General features: G+C 40.7%; 1 protein-coding gene across 4 annotated transcripts in view; it reads left to right on the plus strand.

Moving 5' to 3' along the window:
• Nucleotides 1-25,225, plus strand: part of TNFAIP8 (TNF alpha induced protein 8) — a 205,356-nt gene that overhangs the window by 47,458 nt on the left and 132,673 nt on the right. Inside the window, exon 2 of one of the 4 annotated variants that reach the window (XM_073554415.1) lies at nucleotides 20,303-20,401. The exons of the other annotated variants lie outside the window; for them this stretch is intronic. Coding sequence (XP_073410516.1) covers nucleotides 20,326-20,401 — 76 coding nt within the window. The 5' untranslated portion in view covers nucleotides 20,303-20,325. The remainder of the gene's footprint in view (nucleotides 1-20,302; nucleotides 20,402-25,225) is intronic. 4 annotated transcript variants of the gene reach the window in all.

Below are 25,225 nucleotides of genomic sequence, written 5' to 3' on the forward strand. Positions count from 1 at the left end.
ATTTAAAAAATTTGGTCTGGTCATTAACGTTAAAATTGGCTTGGTGACTGAGGGGTTAAAGAATCACATGTTTTGTGTGTTTTTCTCACTTTTGTCTAAATGGCGTTCAATTTTTCATTTAATATGATACTAAAAAAATTCTTAAAACATTCCACAGCTACTTGCTCTTTTTGTCTAGTTTATTGCTACTACTACTTTACCATCCTGGGACTCTCAAACTGTGCATAAGGTAACCACCATGAGGCTATTTGTTGGACTTATTTAAGTCTGCAGTATTTATATATACTGTGGGGAATATATACGGTATATAAAGCTCAGCTGGGATCTTTGCTTTGGCACAAGCGGGTGGCTATGGAATCACAACAGCAGTCTAACGAGTTCCACACGGATATGGGCACGGCGTATTTTATTGTGCACATTGGTCATTCAATGTTACACATGCCAAACATGAAATAAAACGTCTAAGGCCGTCTGGCCTCTAACTAACAATAGCAGGCTAACTACAAAATAAACCTTTACAACAACAAAGAAGTCCATGTACTCTTACTGTGTCAGCTCCCAGCTCAGCAGATGAGAGAGATCCCAGCTCCTCCTGATTATATCAGCTGGACCCATCAGGAATCACAACCTGGATTGAACGTGTGGACGGGGAACCACCAGTCTCTTCCACGCTGATCACTAAAGAAACCAGGACCAGATTACAGTGAAATAAACCAGCTTCACTATCAGTACAGGGAGACATAAGCAATGAAACGGGGGGGGGGGGGGGATATATCTGTTTTCTAGTACCTCTCCCCTTGGCACCTCACAATACGTATGTACTTTTATTACTGACCTAATTTTAGGTTTTTGCTTGGATTCAGCTTCTTTCAGATTTTTCTGCATATGCAGTTTACTATCTACATGACACCTTATATCTGCACATTGTCACCTTTTGATTGCATTTTATCCATCCTTTTTATGTGGCATATAAATATATACCGTATATTTTGATTATTACGGTATGTTTTTATAGAACATCTTAAATATTTTACCATTTTTTTGCTACACCATCTTGCAATCCAAGTGGTCCCTTGCGTTGTGCCCTTATTTTCTGATAATTGTTCCCTACCCTATCCCACTTTTGCTGTGTATTCTAGAATAAAATTTACTATATTAAATTATTGGACATTTTCTTAGTTTTTTTTCTTCGTTGATTATTTTAATTTCCCGATTTGTCCTTTTGCTTTGTCCAGTGGTGCACATACGGTTTTGTTGGTTTCTCCTTTATATGACATTCGTATAATCACAAAAATTTCCATGTGCACTTTGCTTTGAGTTTTTCATTTTTTTCAGGTTAACTGTTGTGCGTTTAGAGCTAGAGTGACGAGGTGATTGGTCACACAATCCGAGGAGTGAATTGTCATATTCCAACACTTGGTTATCATGTCCAGTGTGGTCGTGTTGTGGTATTCAACTAACCTGTATGGGAAGTGACATCTGTAGTCATTAGAACTAACTTTACTGTAAGTCACCTATTAATGTGACTCAATTGCTGTTATTTTTTGTTCTCTCTTTTTTTGTGTGTCTTTGCTGCAAATACAAAAGCTAACTTGACTTCGAATAAAAATAGTTGACACCAGTGCGACCAGAGCAGGAGACACATGACACATTTTTCTTTGGGCTACTTAATAATGCTCAACCAAGGTTGCCGTGGGCTGATGCCTCAGATTTTTCTATCATATATTGATTGGAAACTGTAAGTGCTGTGATAAACAGCAGAACGCAACTAGTTACAATGCTAAAGTATTCATATTTTTTTCAAAATTTTGGCAGGAGATAAAACCTTTGTGGTGAGATCTGTCACCACTGAAGGTCACTTCCCGTTTCTCGCTCTGTCTTTAGTTCTATATGCATATTTGAAACTTGAACTGTTCTTCTACAATATGAAGCATCAGTGTTAGATGGCGAGGAGCTTGAAAGCAATGCTGGAGTTCTATATTGGTAGGAGTCCAGAAGCCCCCAGTATTACTGGAGAATTAGTAACTGACATTTAGAAGAATGACTAGTCACTACTTGGATTATTCATATTTGGAAGAAAGTCCTGCTGATATTTTTAAGAATGCATCCTTAACGCACCTCATTAGTCAGGTATTCACAGCTTGAGTGTTTGACTGGAAACCATTCAGCAACAATGTAACCCCGGCTCCATAGTTCTAACAGGGAACTGTCAACATTGTGTCTTTCTTATACATATGCTGACTAGAGTTTATGCAAATTGAATTTACTTGTAACTTCACAAAAAAAAAAAAAAAAATACTTCTCTCCCCTGCCCTCACCTGTCCCACCTCAAAGCACCCTCCTATTCCGGTCACTCTTCTGGGCTTTCTGGTGCTAGGAAGGCCTGATGTGAGGCCTAGTCAATAATAACTAGACACCACACAATGCCATGTCCTCACAATGCCTAATCAGCACCAATAGTCCCTCAGAGCCCTGAAGTGACTGGAGCTGCAAGGCGAGGCCTTTGAGGGTCATGGAGCAGTGACTAATATATGAATATACCATTTTTTATTATTGTTTATTTTTTTAAGTCTTTTAGCTATGCTTTTGTCTTTAAAGGGAACCTGTCACAAGGTTTGGCTGATAAAGAGTTACAGCCACCGCCTTTCAGGGCTTATCTACATTCTGTAATTCTGTAGATAAGCCCCCGATCCAAACTGCAAGAGAAGAAAAATAACTTTTATTATACTAACCCGGGGGGCGGTCCAGTCCGATGGGTGTCGCAGGTCCTGGTCCCGTGCCTCCCATCTTCTTGCGATGCTGCCGTCTTGCTTGCTTCATGGCTCCCTGGCATCTCGCTCCTGCGCAGGCGTACTTATCTGCTCTGTTGAGGGCAGAGGAAAGTACAGTGCGCAGGTGCTGGGCCTTGCTGACCTTTCCCGGTGCCTGCGCACTGCAGTACTTTCCTCTGCCCTCAACAGGGCAGATAAGTACACCTGTGCAGGAGCGTGATGCCGGGGAGCCTGTGAAGCAAGCAAGGAGGGCAGGAATCATTAGAAGACACCCATCGGACTAGACCGCCCCGCAGGTGAGTATAATAAAACTTTTATCTTTTGCAGGTTGGATCGGGGGCTTAACTAGAGCATTATAGAATGCTGTACATAAGCTCTGAAAAGCAGTGGCCGTAAAAGGTATCTATTAAACCCAGTGACAGGTTTGCTTTAAATGGTAAATTATATTTGGATCAAATACATTTGATGCAAATTGAATTCCCCTATCAAATTCAAACCTTTTCAGATTTACTTATCTCTAATATTTTGCGTCTCTCCAGAGGTGTATATATAGGGATGTGGGGTGGGTAGTGAGGCATTTGCGTTTAGGCTTGGCCGGCAGAGGAGCGCAGTTAGGCCTTCTAGGTGGTCCGAGGTATCTCACTGGTAGCTGCATTTTGCCCCCCGGGCCCTGGGAGTAGGATTCAACTGTTCTCCACACCGGCAGTTGAACTGACAGCCACTTAATTGTACTCTCGTCTTTCAGGCCACGAGTGTTCTCCCTGTCTCCAAGCCAGCAGCATTTAGACAGTGCTCAATTTGAGAGGCGATAACTGTCAATCAAAAGAAGGGGAAGGGCCCCAATTAACAATTGAGGAGGAAAAAATTAAGCAGCATATACATGAGATATCAGTAATCTCATTGACGTTGCTGATAGTCATATATTTTTATTTTTTTTTCATTTTATTTGAAAAAAAAAATGTCCGCTCAACTTATGAGCAAGCCCTTAGCTTGGCAGACTGGCCACTGCAATTCTGTTCCCTTTTTCTGTGTAATCCTTTTACAGGCTCTTTCAGAGCTAATCCCATATTCTCAGTTTGATTGAAAAATTGACTTGGTTGTGTCCATTTCAGGACAGTCACACGTCACTCAGTTCTTATTTTTTTTTATTTGTGCTACAACTGTGAACTTTTTTCATTCCAGTAATGAGCATATGATTTGTTAGTATCCAATATCGGGCAGTTTATGGCGTAGCTGTATGACTTGTTCAGTGTAACGATAATACATCGCCGATACGTCTCAGGGTAACTCAGCCGGACTGTTTCAATAACGGTTTACGCTTAGTTTCTACTAAGGGCATAATTGCTTTTACTTTGTCTGAACATAAAACACAAAGTGTATTTTTTTTTTACAGTGCCCTAAAATGATTATTAGCACATGTACAAAAGATAACTGTTACCAATTATTGCATGTGACAGAAAAATGTTTTACAGATGGTTTCTTTTAAACGAAGAAATATTCCCAGTGACATCATTCCAATTATAAAGGGGTTCCCCAAGATGATGAAACTGGTCCACATACTGACAAAAAGTGGAGTGGAATAGGTCAATTGTTTATGTCAATTAGTTGAAAAGAAATCTGTAGATTAAAGGTAACGAAGCAGAGCACACAGGCTATTGCACACTTTGGAGACCATTTGTATTCTTTCTACTGATTGAATATATACGGTATTAAATGACTTCTCCCTCCAACAATGTGAATGGGAAAACAGTTCTCATATATTTAGATTCTGTTGCTGCTTCATGTCTGCGCAGTGATGGCATGTTGTCTGGCATCTTACCCTAGACAAATACTTAATAAAGCAGTAAAGTTTCTATTTCACAGGTAAGTAATGTATTTTTCTGATTATGAGACTTTTTCCGCAAAATTTAGGAGGAAAATGGAGGTGCATTTTATAATCCGAATGCAGCTTATGGGGGGAGGGGATGGCGGCAGGATTGGGGCAGTGTTGTGGGCCCCGGGCTGGGAGAAGGGGGGTGTCCCGGCGGTACGAGGCTGCACTGGGCTTTCAGAAAATGTCGGTGGTGAGCGTAGTCCCCTGCACTTTCCATTAATTTCCCTGCAATGCGGGCTTCACGAAAATGGCTGCCAGAGGTGGTGCATGCACAGATTTGAGATCTCTACTCTCGAGATCTCAGTCTGGTATATTTAAATGTTTTGTACTTTACGTTGTGAGCTACTAATGTGGAATAAGAGAACTTTTTATATTGTTGTGCTGCATTTTAGTACTAATTGAGAAATATATCCATTGTCACTTTTCTTTCAACTAACTGCATTATAAATTTTTTTGAGATGTTTGGCTACTTTATATACACTTTTTTTTTTTTCTAAGGATTTCATTCCAACAGCAGATAATTATTTTTAAAAATACAACATGAATTTGCGCTAATAATACCCGCATAAAAACACTTTCTATAGGGAAAGCAAAGATAGATGCCAAAGAATATAAATATGCTTCTGTGCAAAACGATAATAATGACCCCCTTACTCACGTGGGGGGTGTGCTATAAATATATGTCTCACTATAAAAAGTGAGTAACAGTTTGTAAAATACAACCAGTCTCACTGCCCAATAAACATGAATGAGTCTGTCACTAGGAAGAAAAAATCATACTGACCGTCCAGATTACTGTTCATGTCATGGGCAATGGTAACAGTCTTGAGTTCAGAACATAGCAACTCCTCTCCTGATGGACTTTGATGAATTCCAGTAGTGGTGTAATGCTCAGTCCAAAAAAAGTTAGCAGGCTAGTAGTGGGTAGACTCCAAAAGAAGGGGGTCACCTCTGCTATAATCGCGGGCGATGCTCCGGCCGGTAGCAATCGCCCAATTCCCCCGATAATGCACTGCCCGTTAACAATGGGACATGCAGCGGGAGACGCGGTGAATGCCGGCAAGGTACAGGACCTTGCGTGACGTCACAGTCACGTGTTGAGTCACGTGACCGGCTTAGAATGACTGACAGGATCAACAACCAATCCTACGCGTTTCGGAGGCTTACTGCTTCCTTCCTCAGGGATGATTCCTGTCATGGAGGTGACACCTATATACCCAGCCCGTATAATGTATTAGTCCTATTTGTTGAAGGCAAAAAGTTCAATCTCGCTATTCAAGCCATTTGGTCTGAGAGTATTCATTTTAAATATCCACTCACTTTCTACTTTTGACATTTGCTCAATGAAGTTACCTTTTCTCCAGCATTTCTTAACTATTTTAATACCGGTTACCGTAATTCCCTTAATAGAACCTCCATGATGTGTAACAAAGTGATTAGAAAGAGGATGACCGGTAAATTTATTAGTAATATTGCGAAGATGTTCAGCAATTCGTACCCGCATTGGACGAATAGTTCTTCCAATGTATAGTTTACCACATGGACAGATTATCCCATAAATAACCCCTTTTGTATTACAATCAATAAAATCAATTATATTGTTCTCAATACCTTTATTAATCATTTTTTGTTTCTTAGTGTTTAATTTTTTACATGGTCCACATTTCTTACATGGGGAAAAAACCACTAATAAAGACTCGTTCACCATTAATTTTTCTATTTGAAACTCTTGGGATTGAAGGTGCTATCAAGTTCCCAAGATTATTTGCCTTCCGAAAAACAAATCTAGGATACGTGGGCAGTAATTCCCCAATAATTTTGTCATTTTGTAAGATATTCCAATGTCTACTAACAATATTCCTAATGATCCTGACATTGGAATTATATTGTAAAATAATCGGAATTTCATTCTTGACAAAAGCATCATTAGGAATACGTTCTTTTATAGGGTCCAGTAGTTGATCTCTTGGTATTTTTCTAACTATTTCTGTAGTTTTTTCCAATGTTTTTACATCATATCCCTTATATTTAAACTTAATGTTCATGGATTCTGCTTCTTTTTCAAAATCCTGTTGTTTAGAGCAATTTCTATGCGCTCTAATGAGCTGACTCTTAGGGACATTTAGAAGCCATTTCGGGAGGTGGCAGCTATCTAGAGAAATAAAATTTTTTAGGTATCGCACTATGTACCTAAAAGATAGTACCCACATTTTGAAACTTTTAAAAAATGTGGTATGGCAGGACCACTATATTATGGGGACCCTGGATATAACTTCATTATACACGGTGATACAAAATAAGGGTGTGAATCAGCCGAGTTCTTCTTGTCCAAGGATAGTGCGATACCTAAGGAACAGAGAGAATTTATTTTGGATTGTATTGAATTTATTCTAACGCACAATTATTTTAAATTTGGGGTGAACTACTACTCCCAGAAATGGGGCACAGCTATGGGCACAAGATTCGCCCCGAGCTATGCCAATCTCTATGTGGGAAAATGGGAACTTGAGACCATTTATATGGATGGGGAATTACGGCCAAATTTGGTACTATGGCGTCGCTTTATTGACGACATTTTTTTCATTTGGTCAGGGGGTGATGTTTTATTAAACGAATTTTTAAGTGATCTAAATAAAAATTGTTATTTTTTAAACTTTACTGCAAATATTAGTCACAAAGAGCTAAATTTTTTAGATTTGAGGATTTTTATTGAGGAGAATACCATTCAGACTCAAGTATATCACAAACCTACGGATTCAAAAAATTTTATTTCTCTAGATAGCTGCCACCTCCCGAAATGGCTTCTAAATGTCCCTAAGAGTCAGCTCATTAGAGCGCATAGAAATTGCTCTAAACAACAGGATTTTGAAAAAGAAGCAGAATCCATGAACATTAAGTTTAAATATAAGGGATATGATGTAAAAACATTGGAAAAAACTACAGAAATAGTTAGAAAAATACCAAGAGATCAACTACTGGACCCTATAAAAGAACGTATTCCTAATGATGCTTTTGTCAAGAATGAAATTCCGATTATTTTACAATATAATTCCAATGTCAGGATCATTAGGAATATTGTTAGTAGACATTGGAATATCTTACAAAATGACAAAATTATTGGGGAATTACTGCCCACGTATCCTAGATTTGTTTTTCGGAAGGCAAATAATCTTGGGAACTTGATAGCACCTTCAATCCCAAGAGTTTCAAATAGAAAAATTAATGGTGAACGAGTCTTTATTAGTGGTTTTTTCCCATGTAGGAAATGTGGACCATGTAAAAAATTAAACACTAAGAAACAAAAAATGATTATTAATAAAGGTATTGAGAACAATATAATTGATTTTATTGATTGTAATACAAAAGGGGTTATTTATGGGATAATCTGTCCATGTGGTAAACTATACATTGGAAGAACTATTCGTCCAATGCGGGTACGAATTGCTGAACATCTTCGCAATATTACTAATAAATTTACCGGTCATCCTCTTTCTAATCACTTTGTTACACATCATGGAGGTTCTATTAAGGGAATTACGGTAACCGGTATTAAAATAGTTAAGAAATGCTGGAGAAAAGGTAACTTCATTGAGCAAATGTCAAAAGTAGAAAGTGAGTGGATATTTAAAATGAATACTCTCAGACCAAATGGCTTGAATAGCGAGATTGAACTTTTTGCCTTCAACAAATAGGACTAATACATTATACGGGCTGGGTATATAGGTGTCACCTCCATGACAGGAATCATCCCTGAGGAAGGAAGCAGTAAGCCTCCGAAACGCGTAGGATTGGTTGTTGATCCTGTCAGTCATTCTAAGCCGGTCACGTGACTCAACACGTGACTGTGACGTCACGCAAGGTCCTGTACCTTGCCGGCATTCACCGCGTCTCCCGCTGCATGTCCCATTGTTAACGGGCAGTGCATTATCGGGGGAATTGGGCGATTGCTACCGGCCGGAGCATCGCCCGCGATTATAGCAGAGGTGACCCCCTTCTTTTGGAGTCTACCCACTACTAGCCTGCTAACTTTTTTTGGACTGAGCATTACACCACTACTGGAATTCATCAAAGTCCATCAGGAGAGGAGTTGCTATGTTCTGAACTCAAGACTGTTACCATTGCCCATGACATGAACAGTAATCTGGACGGTCAGTATGATTTTTTCTTCCTAGTGACAGACTCATTCATGTTTATTGGGCAGTGAGACTGGTTGTATTTTACAAACTGTTACTCACTTTTTATAGTGAGACATATATTTATAGCACACCCCCCACGTGAGTAAGGGGGTCATTATTATCGTTTTGCACAGAAGCATATTTATATTCTTTGGCATCTATCTTTGCTTTCCCTATAGAAAGTGTTTTTATGCGGGTATTATTAGCGCAAATTCATGTTGTATTTTTAATGGTTTTAACATTCAGACGGATAGGTGGCGTAGTCTGTTAATTTGCAGCTGCTATACCCCTGCACAGCGCCATTGGCTGTTAAAAATTTATTTTTTTCATTTAAGATAATTATTTTTGAATGCTTTCACCTTCCTACAGATTGTGTTCCTGTTTTTCAGTGGAAAAAAATACAGTTTATAGTAGCAAAACAAAGAATTGTCACTTTAGACATCCCTCTGGTACCCACACCTACCTCCAGAATGGCCATCCCCCAACTGTGTCCCTACTGGTAAAGGAAAGGGGGAGTACCAGCAACTTCAGAGGCAGAGGATGATTGAAAGGGTGGTCATGCATTTGGCCATGGACTTCTCCATTCTCTTTTCACTTCAGTGGAATCTACAGAACCTTCATGACCACTTTCCATTACTTTGCGTTCTTTTCCATGAGACACGATGGTGGATCCAAGTTCAGGAGATGGGTGCTTATCCCAGTCGGTTGGCCTGCATCTATCTGGCATTTCTAGCAAAGACTGTAGATGTGCTATAAATGTCTAAGGAGCTGCTTGTACACCAGAATATAAAGGTTACAATAGGCCATATACTACTGTGTTGGGTCATTTTTATGAAGCAAAAAGGGTGTGACGTGCTGACGGAAGGCACATTTGTGTGATATAATGTCGGAGTCATATTAAAGGGAAGGTACCGCGTTTGTAGATCATTAATCAATGTAATGTAGCATAACATGCTGTTATAACCAAGTTTTGATTTCATTTGAAACATTTCATGTGATATAGAAGTTTAAAGGAAACCTGTCAGCTCGTTTTTCCGGAATAAGCTGCGGCCACTGCCTTTCGGGGCTTATCTACAGAATGTTGTAGATAAGCCCCCGATCTAACCTGAAAGAGAAGAAAAACAAGTTTTATTATACTTACCCGGGAGCGGTCCAGTCCGATGGGCGTCGCAGGTCCGAGTTTAGTGCCCCCATCTTCTAGCGATGACATCCTCCTTGCTTCGTGTCGCAGATCCTGCTCTGATCTAACCTGAAAGAGAAGAAAAACAAGTTTTACTATACTTATCTTGCTATAGCTGCTTTAGGTCTAAAATGGAAAATGCTCCCCGTTGTGGTGTATGTATGTATGTATATATATATATATATATATATATATATATATATATATATATATATATATATATATATATATATATATACAGTATGTATATGTGTGTGTTTGTATACACAGTGCCTTGCAAAAGTATCATTTGGCCCCCTGGAACTTTTCAACCTTTTCCCACATATCATGCTTCAAACATAAAGATACCAAATGTAAATTTTTGGTGAAGAATCAACAACAAGTGGAACACAATTGTGAAGTCGAATGAAATACCTTTTGCTGCGATTACAGCTGCAAGTCGCTTGGGGTATGTCTCTATATCAGTTTTTAACATCGAGAGACTGAAATTCTTGCCCATTTTTCCTTGGCAAACAGCTCGAGCTCAGCGAGGTTGAATGGAGATCGTTTGTGAACAGCAGTTTTCAGCGCTTTCCACAGATTCTCGATTGGATTCAGGTCTGGACTTTGACTTGGCCATTTTAACACCTGGATATGTTTATTTGTGAACCATTTCATTGTAGATTTTGCTTTATGTTTGGGATCATTGTCTTGTTGGAAGACAAATCTCCATCCCAGTCTCAGGTCTTTTGCAGACTCCAACATGATTTCTTCAAGAATGTTCCTGTATTTGGCTCCATTCATCTTCCCATCAATTTTATCCATCTTCCCTGTCCCTGCTGAAGAAAATCAGGCCCAAACCATGATGCTGCCACCACCATGTTTGACAGTGGGGATGGTGTGTTCAGGGTGATGAGCTGTGTTGCCTTTACCCCAAACATATTGTTTGGCATTTTTGCCAAAATGTTTGATTTTAGTTTCATCTGACCAGATCCCCTTTTTCCACATGTTTGATGTGTTTACCAGGTGGCTTGTTGCAAACTTTAAATGACACTTTTTATGGATATCTTTGAGAAATGGCTTTCTTCTTGCCACTCTTCCACAAAGGCCAAATTTGTGCAGTGTATGACTGATTGTTGTCCTATGGACAGACTGTCCCACCTCAGCTGTAGATCTCTGCAGTTCATCCAGAGTGATCATGGGCCTGTTGGCTGCATCTCTGATCAATCTTCTCCTTGTTTGAGATGAAAATTTAGAGGGATGGCCGGGTCTTGGTAGATTTGCAGTGGTATGATACTCCTTCCATTTTAATATGACCGCTTGCACAGTGCTCCTTGGGAAGTTTAAAGTTTTTAAAATCATTTTGTATCCAAATCCGGCTTTAAACTTCTCCACAACAGTGTCACGGACCTTCCTGTTGTGTTCCTTGGTCTTCATGTTGCGCTCTGTGCTTCAAACAACCCTGAGACTATCACAGAGCAGGTGCATTTATATGGAGTCTTGATTACACACAGGTGGATTATATTTATCATCATTAGTCATTTAGGACATCACTTCTGGAGTGAGTTTGCTTCAGTGAAAGTAAAGGGGCCGAATAATATTGCACGCCCCACTTTTCAGTGTTTGCATTTCCACAAAAATTTAAAATAACCAATAAATTTCATTCAACTTCGCAATTGTGTTCCACTTGTTGATTCTTCACCAAAAATTTACATTTGGTATCTTTATGTTTGAAGCCTGATATGTGGGAAAAGGTTGAAAAGTTCTAGGGGACCGAATACTTTTGCAAGGCACTGTGTGTGTGTGTGTATTTATACATGTGTGTGTATGTGTATATGTGTATATATATATATATATATATATATATATATATATGTATGTATGTGTATATATGTATGTGTATGTATGTAAGAAAAAATATATTTTTCATATAGAAATGTTTGCAAACATTGTATTAATACATTTTAATTGCTATTTTCAGCTTAATTTCACAAAAAAATAAGCTACAAGCAAACTGGTGGCACCTTCCCTTTAAGGCTTGGACTGCGTTGGGCAAGGGTGCTATTTATGCAATTTTTGGGGGCCAACATCTTATTTTTTTTTGTTTGTTTTTTAATGAATAGAATTTAATAAAATGTATTACATTTTAAAGGAGTTACCGTTACCTTTCTAGAGCTCTTTTTGATTGTAATGAAGTATATAACATATTCGTTTTAAAAAAAGTCTGAATTGATAGGTACACTACACTGCTATGAAAAATGAGTTTTCGTAACAGATGTTCTCATGACTATTAACAATAAGGACAAAATCAGAAATATACACCTCTTAAATACATATTTGGCGGTTTTTCTATTTTGGGAGAAATTGTGAATAAAAAAAATATTTTAATCTGCTGGTTGTGGAGTTTTAATTTATGAAAGACCATAATGCTACATTCCCATGATAAGCTTTTGGTGAGTTTTTGACGCCGCATAATTTCTGCACCATTTTTACACCTATTATTTTAAATTCGGTTACTTGTGTTTTATTGAGGGTTTTTTTTTTGGACTTTATTGATATACTTAGCTGTGGATTATATGCATTTTTTATTTGTTTACTTTACGGAAACGAGCTAAAATGCATGTGCATTTTTTTTACCTGTGGAATTTCCGCACCTAATTCAAGTTTATGGGGAAATTCCACATAGAAAACTCAGCGTTTGTGCAAGAAAAATTACCATGATGCGTATTTGAAATGTGCACCGCAGGTCAGTTTACGCTGCTTTTAAAGAGTCATAGTGGGCATGAGATTTCTATAAATCCCATCCACTTTGCCTGAATTATAAGATGCTGCTTTTTTTACGCAGCAAAAATCTGCAGAATCAAAAACCCACCGAGAGCTCATCATGGGAGCAGCGTACCCTAAATTAGTAAACAAAAATTATAGGTGAAATCTGAGGCAATTTTGCACTATGGATATGTCCGTTTGTAAAAAAAACAAAAAAAAAAAAACAAACTTGAATACATTGATCAGACCTATGATATAAAAGAATAAAATATAATTTGGCAGATTATTTTCAACCGAATATATTTTGTCTTTATTTTGGGGTTCAGCTGTGATTTGCAGTCCTTATGCTATAAAGTTGACAAAAGGGGTTAAAACAAGTTCACTATTCATGCCAGCTTTAGGTGTGTGACTAATGGTTTTACTCTGTTCAGGAACCTCCTTTATGTAGGTTTTTAAAAGAAAGCAGTGTGTGGAGCCGGCACCAGGCTGCTGTCGGAGTGCCCTCCAGTGAAGTTTAGTTTGCCTTGAATTGCTCTAGTGTTTTGGACGGGCTACAGCTGTACTCACACTGACCTTTCCTCGCCCGCTCTGGCATCATTTTGTACAGTGAGTACAAGTTTACTTTGGGTGCCAGCATACTGGTATTCTAAGCTTTTTAGAAAATAAAACTTTTGCAGGGAGTTCATTTCACTGTGTTTTTGCTTATCATTGCATGCCTTACCGTAAATAAGAGGGCATGCTGCAAAGGTCTAGCCAGACTCTGGGTGCTAAGGTGGGTTTTGGATATGCCATCAAAGAAATATCTAAGGCAAAACTCCAGCCGGGTGTTACATCATTTGGAAAAGTTATTGAGTTATGTGTTTATAAAAGCGCTTGCCAATTTGAATAAGTCCAATTTTTGGGGTGATATCATGCAGTGTAGAGGTAGTTAGTCTATGCCTGAAAACTGTTGTGCGCAAGTCGCAACAGTAAAGTACTTCGACACAGAAATATTGAGACTTCTGTAAGTTTGTGCCAGCCCTGGCTGGAGTTTGGAAGTAGGACATGCTTTATTGCTGCCCAACAAATTAAGCATAGTTTATGACCGAAAGTAGCACCCCTACAATTAGGCTGCTGGTGTGAGGGGGCTTACTCCTATTGTCATACTCCATAGATGCTGAGGCCAACAGTGACTGCAGGAATCGGTGATCTCTACATTTCAGGTACTATGTCATGGAGGCTTAAAAGGGAATATGTCAGGACATTGTTACTACTATGTGCCCACGTATGCAGAAAATTCCTGACCAAAAACCGGACTCCTTCCCAGGAAAAACGCATTTTTTTGCTCGCGTTTTTTATGCTTTTTTTCCGGAGCATCCACATTCTCATAGAATATAGTTGGAAATGCGTGTTTTTCCGCAAAATTAATTCCTTTCCTACATTAGACGTACTATTCCGTCCATGTGACCTGGGACCTAAGTCCCAAGGACGGAATAGTACGTCTAGCGCGATCAGCTGCGCTCATGGGGGGAGCGCAGCTGATCGCGGCCGGGTGTCAGCTGATTATCACAGCTGACACCTGGCACTGTGTGTCAGGGGCGGTCACGGACTGCCCCCGACACGTTAACCCCTGGCACACTGCGATCAAACACGATCGCAGTGTACCGGGGGTTTAGGGAAGCATCGGGAGGGACGGGGCTCCCTCCGTGCTTCCCTGAGACCCCCACAGCAGCGCGATGTGCAGCGCTGCTGCGGGGGTCTCCTTCCTTGCATATCCCCGAATCCAAAATGGCAGCGGGGATCTTCGGGGGCCTGCAGGGAGGTGGCTTTCTCATGCCTGCAAAGTGCCACACAGCATCATCAGCGAAAAAATTAAGTTGTAGCTCGCAGAATAAAGCGATGCAAAAATAATTATTTTTTATATAAAATTGTTTTCATTGCATAAAAGCGCCAAAACATAAAAAAAGACATAAATGAGGTATCGCTGTAACTGTACTGACCCGAAGAATAAAATCGCTTTATCAATTTTACCTCACGCGGAACGGTGTAAACGCACCCCCCAAAAGAAATTCATGAAACGCTGGTTTTTGTTAATTCTGCGTCTCAAAAATCGGAATAAAAAACGATAAAAAAAAGTCACGTGCTCGAAAATGGTACCAATAAAAAGTCAACTCGTCCCGCAGAAAATAAGACCTCACATGTGGTGGGTCAAAATATGGAAAAATTATAGCTCTCAAAATGTGGTGATGCATAAACTATTTTTACAATAAAAAGCGTCTTTTAGTGTGCGACAGCTGCCAAAAATAAAAACCCGCCATAAATAGTAAATCAACCCCACCCCGTTATCACCCCCTTAGTTAGGCAAAAATAATAAAATTAAAAAAATGTATTTATTTCCATTTTCCCATTAGGGTTAGTGGGACGCCCTCACACCCAGGGCTGTGGGGTACTCGGGCGCCCATTGTAAAAGGAGAATGTTCAGTGTGCTTAGGATAAGTGATTCGTGACTCCACCTGTGGTGGTCGGCAAAAGAGATGTAAGCCGACGGTGCAGCAGTGATGTTATAGCCCTCCACATGCAGGGCTGTAGTCCCAGGGCAGTGTAGGTGAGGTGACACTTAGATGGTGTAGTGTCAGGCGCGAAGGATGTAGCAGTGCCGGGCAGGTTGGCGCAGGAATAAGTGGAGGACACCAGGGCATGTAGTTCCAAAGCTTTACTCACAGTCTGTTGTACAAACAGGTACCTGCCTCCGTGCCATGTCCTCCGGGTTAGAGACTCAGTCAACTTGCAGGCCAGATAGAATACTCCCTTCCAACACTCCGCCAACATGTGCCTTTCTGAACGTCTCCTCTTATAGCGCTTTTAAATGAAGTACTCCTAGTACTGAGTTACACTGAAGTTCCTCCTGTCCGATGGTCTTATGAACTCTACTTGTACAGCAGACAGCTGTAGCTTGCTTCGGGGACTCCTTGCTACTAAGTCCCGGCTCACTATCCAGTTGCTGTTGTGCCCCCGAGTCTTGTGTGGTAATAAAGCAGTCACTACTTCTATTCCTCCGGTGTCTGCTGCAGGACCATTAGTATCCATACAGCCTCGGGGACCGGGCCCCGGCCTTGCGCTTTGAACTTCTAGGTTCTCTTCTAACCCAAGTCCTCATTTCTTTTACTCCTTACGTTCTGTACTAATCTTTCTTTCTATGGAAAATCAGGCTTTCAGTCTGTCGCTCTCTCTCTCTCTTCCTTTCCTGTGCCAGCAGACCCAGGTCACTGGGATCTGCTGCAGCACTTCCATTCATCTATCCCTCTCTATGGGGATCTTCTCTCTTCAACTCGACAACAACTCTGACTCTCTACCTAAACTCTTCCCGCTCTCTTTTATGTAACTAAGCTCCACCCAGCACGTTTCATGTTCCAAGCAGGGAGCCACCGAAGGTGCTTTGCTACACTACTTGTGTGGGGTGCAGGTGTTGGAGTGTGGTCAGGAGCCTCCACATTACCTGGATGGTGAGGCACCACACCTCTGGAGGAGGTGTACCTCTGTGGCGACTGAGCCACAGGGGCGCCACATTAGGGCTAGGGGTGTGTTGGGGTTAGGGTTGGAGTTAGAATTGGGGGATTTCCACTGTTTTGGCACATCAGGGCTTTCCAAACGCGACATGGTGTACGATCTCAATTCCAGCCAAAACGGTCAAATGGCGCTGCTTCCCTTCTGAGCTCTGCCATGCGCCCAAATAGTGGTTTACCCGCACATATGTGGTATCGCGTACTCAGGACAAATTGCACAATAACTTTTAGGGTCCTGTTACTCTTGGGGAAAATAACAATTGGGGGTGAAAGATCATTTTTGTGGAAAAAATATGATTTTTTTAATTGTACGGCTGTATGTTATAAACTTCTGTGAAGCCCTTGTATCTAGATACAAGTTCCTTGGGGGGGTCTAGTTTCCAAAATGGGGTCACTTGTGGGGGGTTTACACTGTTTAGGCACATCTGGAGCTCTCCAAACTTGACATGGCATCCAATCTGAATTCCAGCCAATTTTGCAGTGAAAAAGTCAAACGGCGCTCCTTCCGTTCCGAGCTCTGCCATGCGCCCAAACAGTGGTTCCCCCCACATATCAGGTATCGGCGTACTCAGGACAAATTGCACAATAACTTTTCCAGTCCAATTTCTCCTGTTACCCTTGGTAAAATAAACAAAATTGAACCTGAAGTAATTTTTTTTGTGGTTTTGAGCACCTTGAGGGGTGCAGTTTTTAGAATGGTGTCACTTTTGGGTATTTTCTATCATATAGACCCCTCAAAGTGACTTCAAATGTGATGTGGTCCGTAAAAATAAAATGATGTTGTAAAAATGATAAATCGCAGGTCAACTTTTGGTTCCCAAATTGTGCTGATATAAATAAACATGTGGGAAATGTTACTTATTAAGTTTTTTGTATGCCATATGTCTGTGATTTAAGAGCATAAAAATTCAAAGTTGGAAAATTTCAAAATTTTTGCCAAATTTCCGTTTTTTTCATAAATAAACACAAGTTATATGAATAAAATTTTACCACTAACATGAAGTACAATATGTCACGAGAAAACAATGTCAGTATCACCGGGATCCATGGAAGCGTTCCAGAGTTATTACCTCATAAAGGGACAGTGGTCAGAATTGTAAAAATTGGCCCGGTCATGAACGTGCAAACCACCCTTGGTAATAAAGGGGTTAATGAACATGCTGCGTTTTTTACCGCGATGGTTTTTTTTTTTTTATTTGCAGAAAAAAATGCATCATGTGCACAAAATTTGCAGAATGCGTTATAAGAATGGAATGCTTAATGTATGCGTTTTTAAAGCGTTTTTGCATGGAGAAAACGCTTTAAAAAGGTGAAAAAAAATGCTTATGTGGGCACACAGCCTGAAACTGATAGTATGGCGTAATAGGTCCTCAATAAGTATGTTGTGTTTGTTGTAGTCCGGAGTGCATCAAGAAGCTTGTAATCACTACCAGGCTAATTTGTGAGCTTCCCTTCTGAGCCTAGCACATCAGATTACCACAATATTGGTATCCTTTTTCAGCTACGTTCACACGTGCAGTATTTGATCAGTATTTTACATTAATATTTGCAACCTAAAACAAGGAGTGGAGCAATCAGAGGAAAGCTGTAAGGCTGTGTGCACACGCTGCGGATTCAGCTGCGGATCCGCAGCGGATTTGGCCCTGCGGATCCGCAGCAGTTTCTGCTGCGGTGTACAGTACCATTATTCCCTATGGGAAATGGAAACCGCAGTGCAGATGCTGCGGAATTTTCTGCGTGGATTTTCTGTGGTTTCTAAACCGCAGAAAGAATTGACATGCAATTGTGGAGATGGTAAAACCGAAGGATAATCCGCAGATAAACCGCAAGTCTTTTGACCTGCGGATTTATCTGTGGATTATGAAAATCCGCGCGGATCAATCCGCAGCGTGTGCACGCAGCCTAATAGTGGATGGATACCTGGCCTTGGTATTTCCCTTGTCATATCTGTAAACTCGTAAAGAGCTGGATATTGACTTAAAGGGCCACTTAATATGGTGGTAATGGTGGTTTCCGAAAGGAGCCACCCCTTGGCTGGGTCTTCCCTGGAGGAAGATCTGGCTAGTCCCGTGTTTGAGACTCTTAAATGAGGCTCCACGGACTTTATTTGCATATTCACAGCCTAATAGAAACACGTATTTTTCACTCAATCCTGGTTTTATCTTACAAATACTTATGTGAAATACTGACCAAATACTGATGAAGTTGTCCTTAGGCTATGTTCACACGTGTTTTTACAGCGGTTTTTTCCCACAGGCAAAACCAAAGGGTGGTTTGCATGTTAATGACCAGGCCAATTTTTACAATGCTGACCACTGTCCCTTTATGAACACTTCCATGGATCCCAGTGATTCTGACATGGTTTTCTCGTGACATATTGTACTTCATGTTAGTGGTAAAATTTCTTTGATATTACTTGTGTTTATTTGTGAAAAAAACAGGGTCTATATGATAGAAGATAACCAAAAGTGACATCATTCTAAAAACTTCACCCCTGAAGGTGCTCAAAACCACATTCAAGAAGTTTAATAACCCTTCAGGCGCATCACAGGAATTTTTGGTATGTTTAAAGAAAATGAACCTTTTTTTTATCCAATTTTTTTTTTATTTTACCAAGGGTAACAGGAGAAATTGGACCCCCAAAGTTGTTGTGCAATTTGTCCGGAGCGGAGTACGCTAATACCCTATAACTGGGGGTAAACCACTGTTTGGGTGCACGGCAGAGCTCGGAAGGGAAGGAGCGCCATTTGACTTTTTCAACGAAAAATTGACTGGAGTTAAGATCGGATGCTATGTCTGGTTTGGAGAGCCCCTGAATTGCTTAAACAGTGGAAACCCCCAACAAGTGACCCCATTTTGGAAACTAGACCCCCTAAGGAACTTATCTAGATGTGTGGTGAGCACTTTTAACCCCCAAGTGCTTCACAGACGTTTATAATGTAGAGCCGTAAAAATAAAAAATCATATTTTTTCCACAAAAAAGATTTTTGCCCCCAATTTTTTATTTTCATGAGGGTAGCAGAAGAAATTAGACCCCAAGAGTTATTGTGCAATTTGTCCTCAGTATGCTGATACCCCATATGTGGGGGTAAATCACTGTTTGGGCACATGGCCGATTTCAGAAGGGAAGGATCGCCAGATTTTACTGTTATGGTTTGCCATGAGCACTGGGAGAGCCCATGAGGTGCCAAAACAGAAGAACCCCACATAAGTGACCCCATTTTACGAACTACACCTCTCAATGAATTCAACTAGGGGTGCAGTGATCATATTGACACCATGGGTTTGTCACACAAATATGTACCATTGGGCAGCCATACAGAGAGACTCAGGAGGAATGGAGCGCTATTTGCCTATTCAAGTGAATGGGTCTGTGCACATGTCAGTGTGTGTTCACGGACCATGTGTCTGTGAGCAAAACACGCTGATGTCCGTTTTTTAATGTCTGCACGGGCCACAAAACATCCAGTACACGTGCATACGCATAACAAACATACATGGATGTCATCCATGTGACACGCATCGGCACGAGGGAAAAAGCGTTACAATAAGCGCTGTTCTCAGGCGCCGGGTGCTGAACATGGCTCTTATCATTCTCCCCTGCTTGTGCCGATTGCCGGCAGAGCAGGGGAGAATGAGAGCCATGTTCAGCACCCAGCGCCGGGGAACAGCGCTTACTGTAACGCTTCTTCCCTGGCTCCCGTCCTTGTGGTACTGATATACAAGTATTACACACACGGACACTGACATCTCCGGTGCTGGAAATATCAGGATGTGTGAAAGAGGCGTTATAGCGGGTTTTTCTGTTTGGCTGCTGTCACACACTAAAAGACGCTTTTTATTGCAAAAAATAGTTTTTGCATCACCATATTTTGAGAGCTATAATTTTGCATATTTTGGCCCACAGTGTCATGTGAGGTGTTGTTCTTTGTGAGACGAGTTGATGTTTTTATTGGTACCATTTTCGGGCAGATGACATTTTTTGATCGCTTTTTATTCTGATTTTTGGGAGGCAGGATGAACAAAAAAACAGCAATTCATGAATTTCTTTTGTCGGAGGGGCATATATACCGTTTCGCGTGTGGTAAAATTGATAAGCCAGTTTTATTCTTCAGGTTAGTACGATTACAGAAATACCTCATTTATATAGTTTTTTTATGTTTTGGTGCTTGTATACAATAAAAACTATTTTATAGAAAAAATAATTTTTTGCATCGCTTTATTCTGAGAGCTATAACTTTTTTATTTTTCCGGTGATGGAGCTGTATGGGGGCTTGTTTTTTGCGGGACAAGATGTTTTCAGCGGTACCATGTTTGTTTATATCCATCTTTTTGATTGCGTGTTATTCCACTTTTTGTTTGGCGGTATGATGATAAAGCATTGTTTTTTGCCTTGTTTTTTATGGTGTTCACTAAAGGGGTTAACTAGTGGGACATTTATAGGTCATTACGGACGTGGGGATACCTACTGTGTACTTTTATTGTTTAGATTTTTTTTTAATTCAAATATTTATTTAGTGATAGAGAATATATATATATATATATATATATATATATATATATATATATATATATATATATATATATATTCTCTATCACTAAATAAATATTTGAATTAAAAAAAAAATCTAAACAATAAAAGTACACAGTAGGTATCCCCACGTCCGTAATGACCTATAAATGTCCCACTAGTTAACCCCTTTAGTGAACACCATAAAAAACAAGGCAAAAAACAATGCTTTATCATCATACCGCCAAACAAAAAGTGGAATAACACGCAATCAAAAAGATGGATATAAACAAACATGGTACCGCTGAAAACAACATCTTGTCCCGCAAAAAACAAGCCCCCATACAGCTCCATCACCGGAAAAATAAAAAAGTTATAGCTCTCAGAATAAAGCGATGCAAAAAATATATATATATATATATATATATATATATATATATATATATATATATATCTATATATATATCTCTGAATGTGTGTGCATGTGTGTCTGTATCACCAACCAATCACGAAGCATCTTTCATTTCAACAGAGCTGTTCAAAAGAAGCTGAGCTATGATTGGTTGCTACGAGCAACAGTTTGCCTTGCAACCAATCACTAAGCATCTCTCATTTCACCAGAGCTGGTTAAAAGAAGCTGAGCTGTGATTGGTTGCTATGAGCAAGTTTTCCCATTTGACAACACCTCAGCAGACACTGACCTGGTGGGAGAAATCGAACATCCCTGGAAATATAAGCTCCCAGCCATTGTCTGCTCCCCAAAAAGGAGCACAGAGCACATGACAGAAATGACCCCCCCTCCCCTCCTGTGCCCATATACACATCACACATCCTCCATCATATAGGCACATCTTCCCTCTTAAAGGGATCATTGGTATGGAAGTCAGAGCAAATCCATCCAGCACTTTGGTTTTGACCCCAGGCCTCTGTTAAAGGGATCTCCGGTATGGAAGTTAGGACCGTTCCACTCAGCTCTGTGGTTCTGACCCCAGTTTCTCTTAAAGGGATCATTGGTATGGAATTTAGGGCAAATCCACTCTGCGCTCTGGTTCTGACCCCAGGCTCTCTTAAAGGGATCTCATGTATGGAAGTTAGGGCAAATCCACTCTGCGCTTTGTTACTGACCCCAGGCCTCTCTTAAAAGGTTCTCCGGTATGGAAGTTAGGGCAATTCCACTCAGCGTTCTGGTTATGACCCCAGGCTTCTATTAAAGGGATCATTGGTATGGAAGTCAGGGCAAATCCACTCAGCGCTCTGGTTCTTTGACAAGGCATCCCTTAAAGGGATCCCCGGTATGGAAGTTAGGACCGTTCCACTTAGCGCTCTGGTTCTGATCCCAGGCTGACGGGATGATGTGGGATATTAGGGGTAGTAGTCTGGTGGCTCTGGCTGATGGGATGATGTGGGATATTAGTGGTAGTAGTCCGGTGGCTCTGGCTGACGGGACGATGTGGGATATTAGGAGTAGTAGTCCGGTGGCTCTGGCTGATGGGACGATGTGGGATATTAGAGGTAGTAGTCCGGTGGCACTGGCTGACGGGATGATGTGGGGATATTAGGGGTAGTAGTCCGGTGGCTCTGGCTGGCGGGATGATGTGGAATATTAGGGGTAGTAGTTCGGTGGCTCTGGCTGACGGGATGATGTGGGATATTAGGGGTAGTATTCTGGTGGCTCTGGCTGACGGGACGATGTGGGATATTAGGGGTAGTAGTCCGGTGGCACTGGCTGACGGGATGATGTGGGGATATTAGGGGTAGTAGTCCGGTGGCTCTGGCTGGCGGGATGATGTGGAATATTAGGGGTAGTAGTTCGGTGGCTCTGGCTGACGGGATGTTGTGGGATATTAGGGGTAGTAGTCTGGTGGCTCTGGCTGACGGGATGATGTGGGATATTATAATGAATGTAGCTATGCTGAGTGGGCGGGGCTCTATACTCAGATAGATATTCATTATAATTTGTTATAACTAACCGTTGTTAGTTACTATGTATGCCCGGGCAGCGCCGGGCTCTTCAGCTAGTATGTGTGTGTGTGCGCATATATATATATATATATATATATATATATATATATATATATTATATTATATTATATTATAATATTTTTTACAATTATTTAAATTTGCTCTACTTCATTCTAATTTTTACACTTTGATACCACTATGGGACAATCATTTTTTGCAGGCTGATCGCTTCTATAGTAGCAGATGAAGTAGCATTTGCATGCTATAGAAGCTGTTGGCGCTGCAATCCCTGCACACCGACCTTAGAGACTTCCTGACATGACAGGAAGTTTATCAGCTCTGGTAACCCGGATGTCGTCATGATGACATCAGGTTACCATAGCAGCGATCAGGACCCGCGTCATGCCGTGGGGTCTCCGATCCAAAGGCAGAGGGGCTGTCAGCCCTCTGCCTGCTCACGGAATGCTGCAATCGTGTTCAATCGCAGTATTCCGGGGGTTAAAGTGACGGGAGCCGTCTGGCCGCTCCTGGCACTTACACCCGGCCGCGATCGGCCACACACCACTCGTGATTAAAGCACAGTTTGTGGGCAGGAGTTTTCTGAAACCTGAAAACCTCATGAACATTGGAAACTGAATTTGGTGTCGTAAAATGTTGTATTTATTAATGTATGAAAATGCATGTCATGCAGATGACAAAATATGGACATCTGGATCGCATACATATCACAATACGGATGAAAAACAGGTGTTTTTTTTCTGGATCAAGCACGGATGATTTTACATTCGCAGTGTACATATTTATGAGAGATGCTATATTAGTAGTGTTTATATCTGCAGCATGGCGGTTTATGTTTTATGAGGATTTTTCCCAAAAAGTAGAGTAGTAAAATAAAGATCTAGAACAAACAGTGAAATATTCACAGATCCACCAGTCCTGCTCAAAAATAAATGCTTTTTTCACAGTTTAAGATAAAATGAGCACTATACTTCTGTGTCTCTGGTATCTGATTCCCTGCCAGTCTGTAAAATCCTCCTCCTGCTGAACTAGGACTACAGCTCTAGCTGCTTCTTATATTATGTCTGATTTTGTGTTAAAATCACAATTCTGCTTTATCAATGTGAGATAAGAATCCTTTATTGGGGGTTACTATTGCTTTATTTATTTTAAATGATTACTCAAGTAAAACAAACAAAATGTAAATGAGAACCTGCATTTATTTTGTTTTACTTGATTCAAATAGTGATTTTGTGCAGCAGTGAAAAATAAACTGTGTTGTTGTTTCTAGAACTCTTGGAAGGTCGAGATGTCTTGGAGAGGTACCAGCCATGTTTTATAGATTTCTAAATGTTGTTGAGAATTACCCAAAGGACTTGAGAAGCCAATAGTTCATAAATAGTGCAACCTAATAGCCAAGATCCATCTTCTATTTGTACTTTCCTTCCTGTGACCTTGCTTTCTTGTGTCTTGTAGATTTTTTTTTTTTTATTTTTTTTTTTTTTTTTTTTTACCTCGAAAGCCTATGTTTTAATATTGATGCACTTTATGGGCCAGCACATAGGTCAAAATGACAAAACCAATTTAGAATATAAATTGCAGGATGTTTTGCATTGTTATTTACATTGTAAACTTGTGAAAAATTAATTTATAGGCTACATTCCCAGGATGAGCTTCTGGTGAGTTTTTGATGACATTTTATGCACCCATTACGCAAAGTAAGAAAGAAGAATCCTCCAGCGATTATGGAGGGTAAGTATAAGGCTGAGTTCACACGTGGCGGTATTTTCGCGTTTCCGCGGCGGTTTTAACTGCGCGATTTTGCCGCGAAATCGCAAAAAATAAGCATCCCATTCATTCCTATGGGATTCTGCAATGCTGTGCTAATGCTGCGGTTTTTACTGCGGCGGAATCACTTCGCGGTAAAAAACGCAGCATGCTCATTAATTTTGCGGAATCGCGGCGATCCCGCACCCATAGGAATGCATTGTTCTGCTTACTTTCCTCATGTGGCTGTGCACACCATGCGAAAAGTAAGCAGAACATTTGCGGATGGTACCCACGGTCCGGAGGAGAGGAGACTGTCCGCCGGGCTGTGGGTACCATATCCCTGTAAAAAATAGAATTTAAAATAAAAAATATTGTTATTCTCACCTTCCGGTGTCCTGCGCAGCCTTCCCGCCTCTCTCCATGCTCCCGGTCCCAGTAATCCTTTGCGAGCGATGACATCCGTTCTCGCGGGATCGCGAAGTCTCGCGGTCATTCGCGCCACGTCATCGCGAATGACCGCGAGACATCGCGATCCCGCGAGAACTGACGTCATCGCGGTAATTGTCGCAAAGGATTACTGGGACCGGGAGCGTGGAGAGAGGCGGAAAGGCTGCGCAGGAGGCCGGAAGGCGAGAATAACAATATTTTTTTTTATTATTACTTTTTACATTCTATCTTTTACTACTGATGCTGCATAGGC

This window comes from Dendrobates tinctorius, unplaced genomic scaffold, assembly GCF_039654945.1.
Source record: "Dendrobates tinctorius isolate UK_male_01 unplaced genomic scaffold, ASM3965494v1 ptg000003l, whole genome shotgun sequence".
Taxonomy (NCBI): domain Eukaryota; kingdom Metazoa; phylum Chordata; class Amphibia; order Anura; family Dendrobatidae; genus Dendrobates; species Dendrobates tinctorius.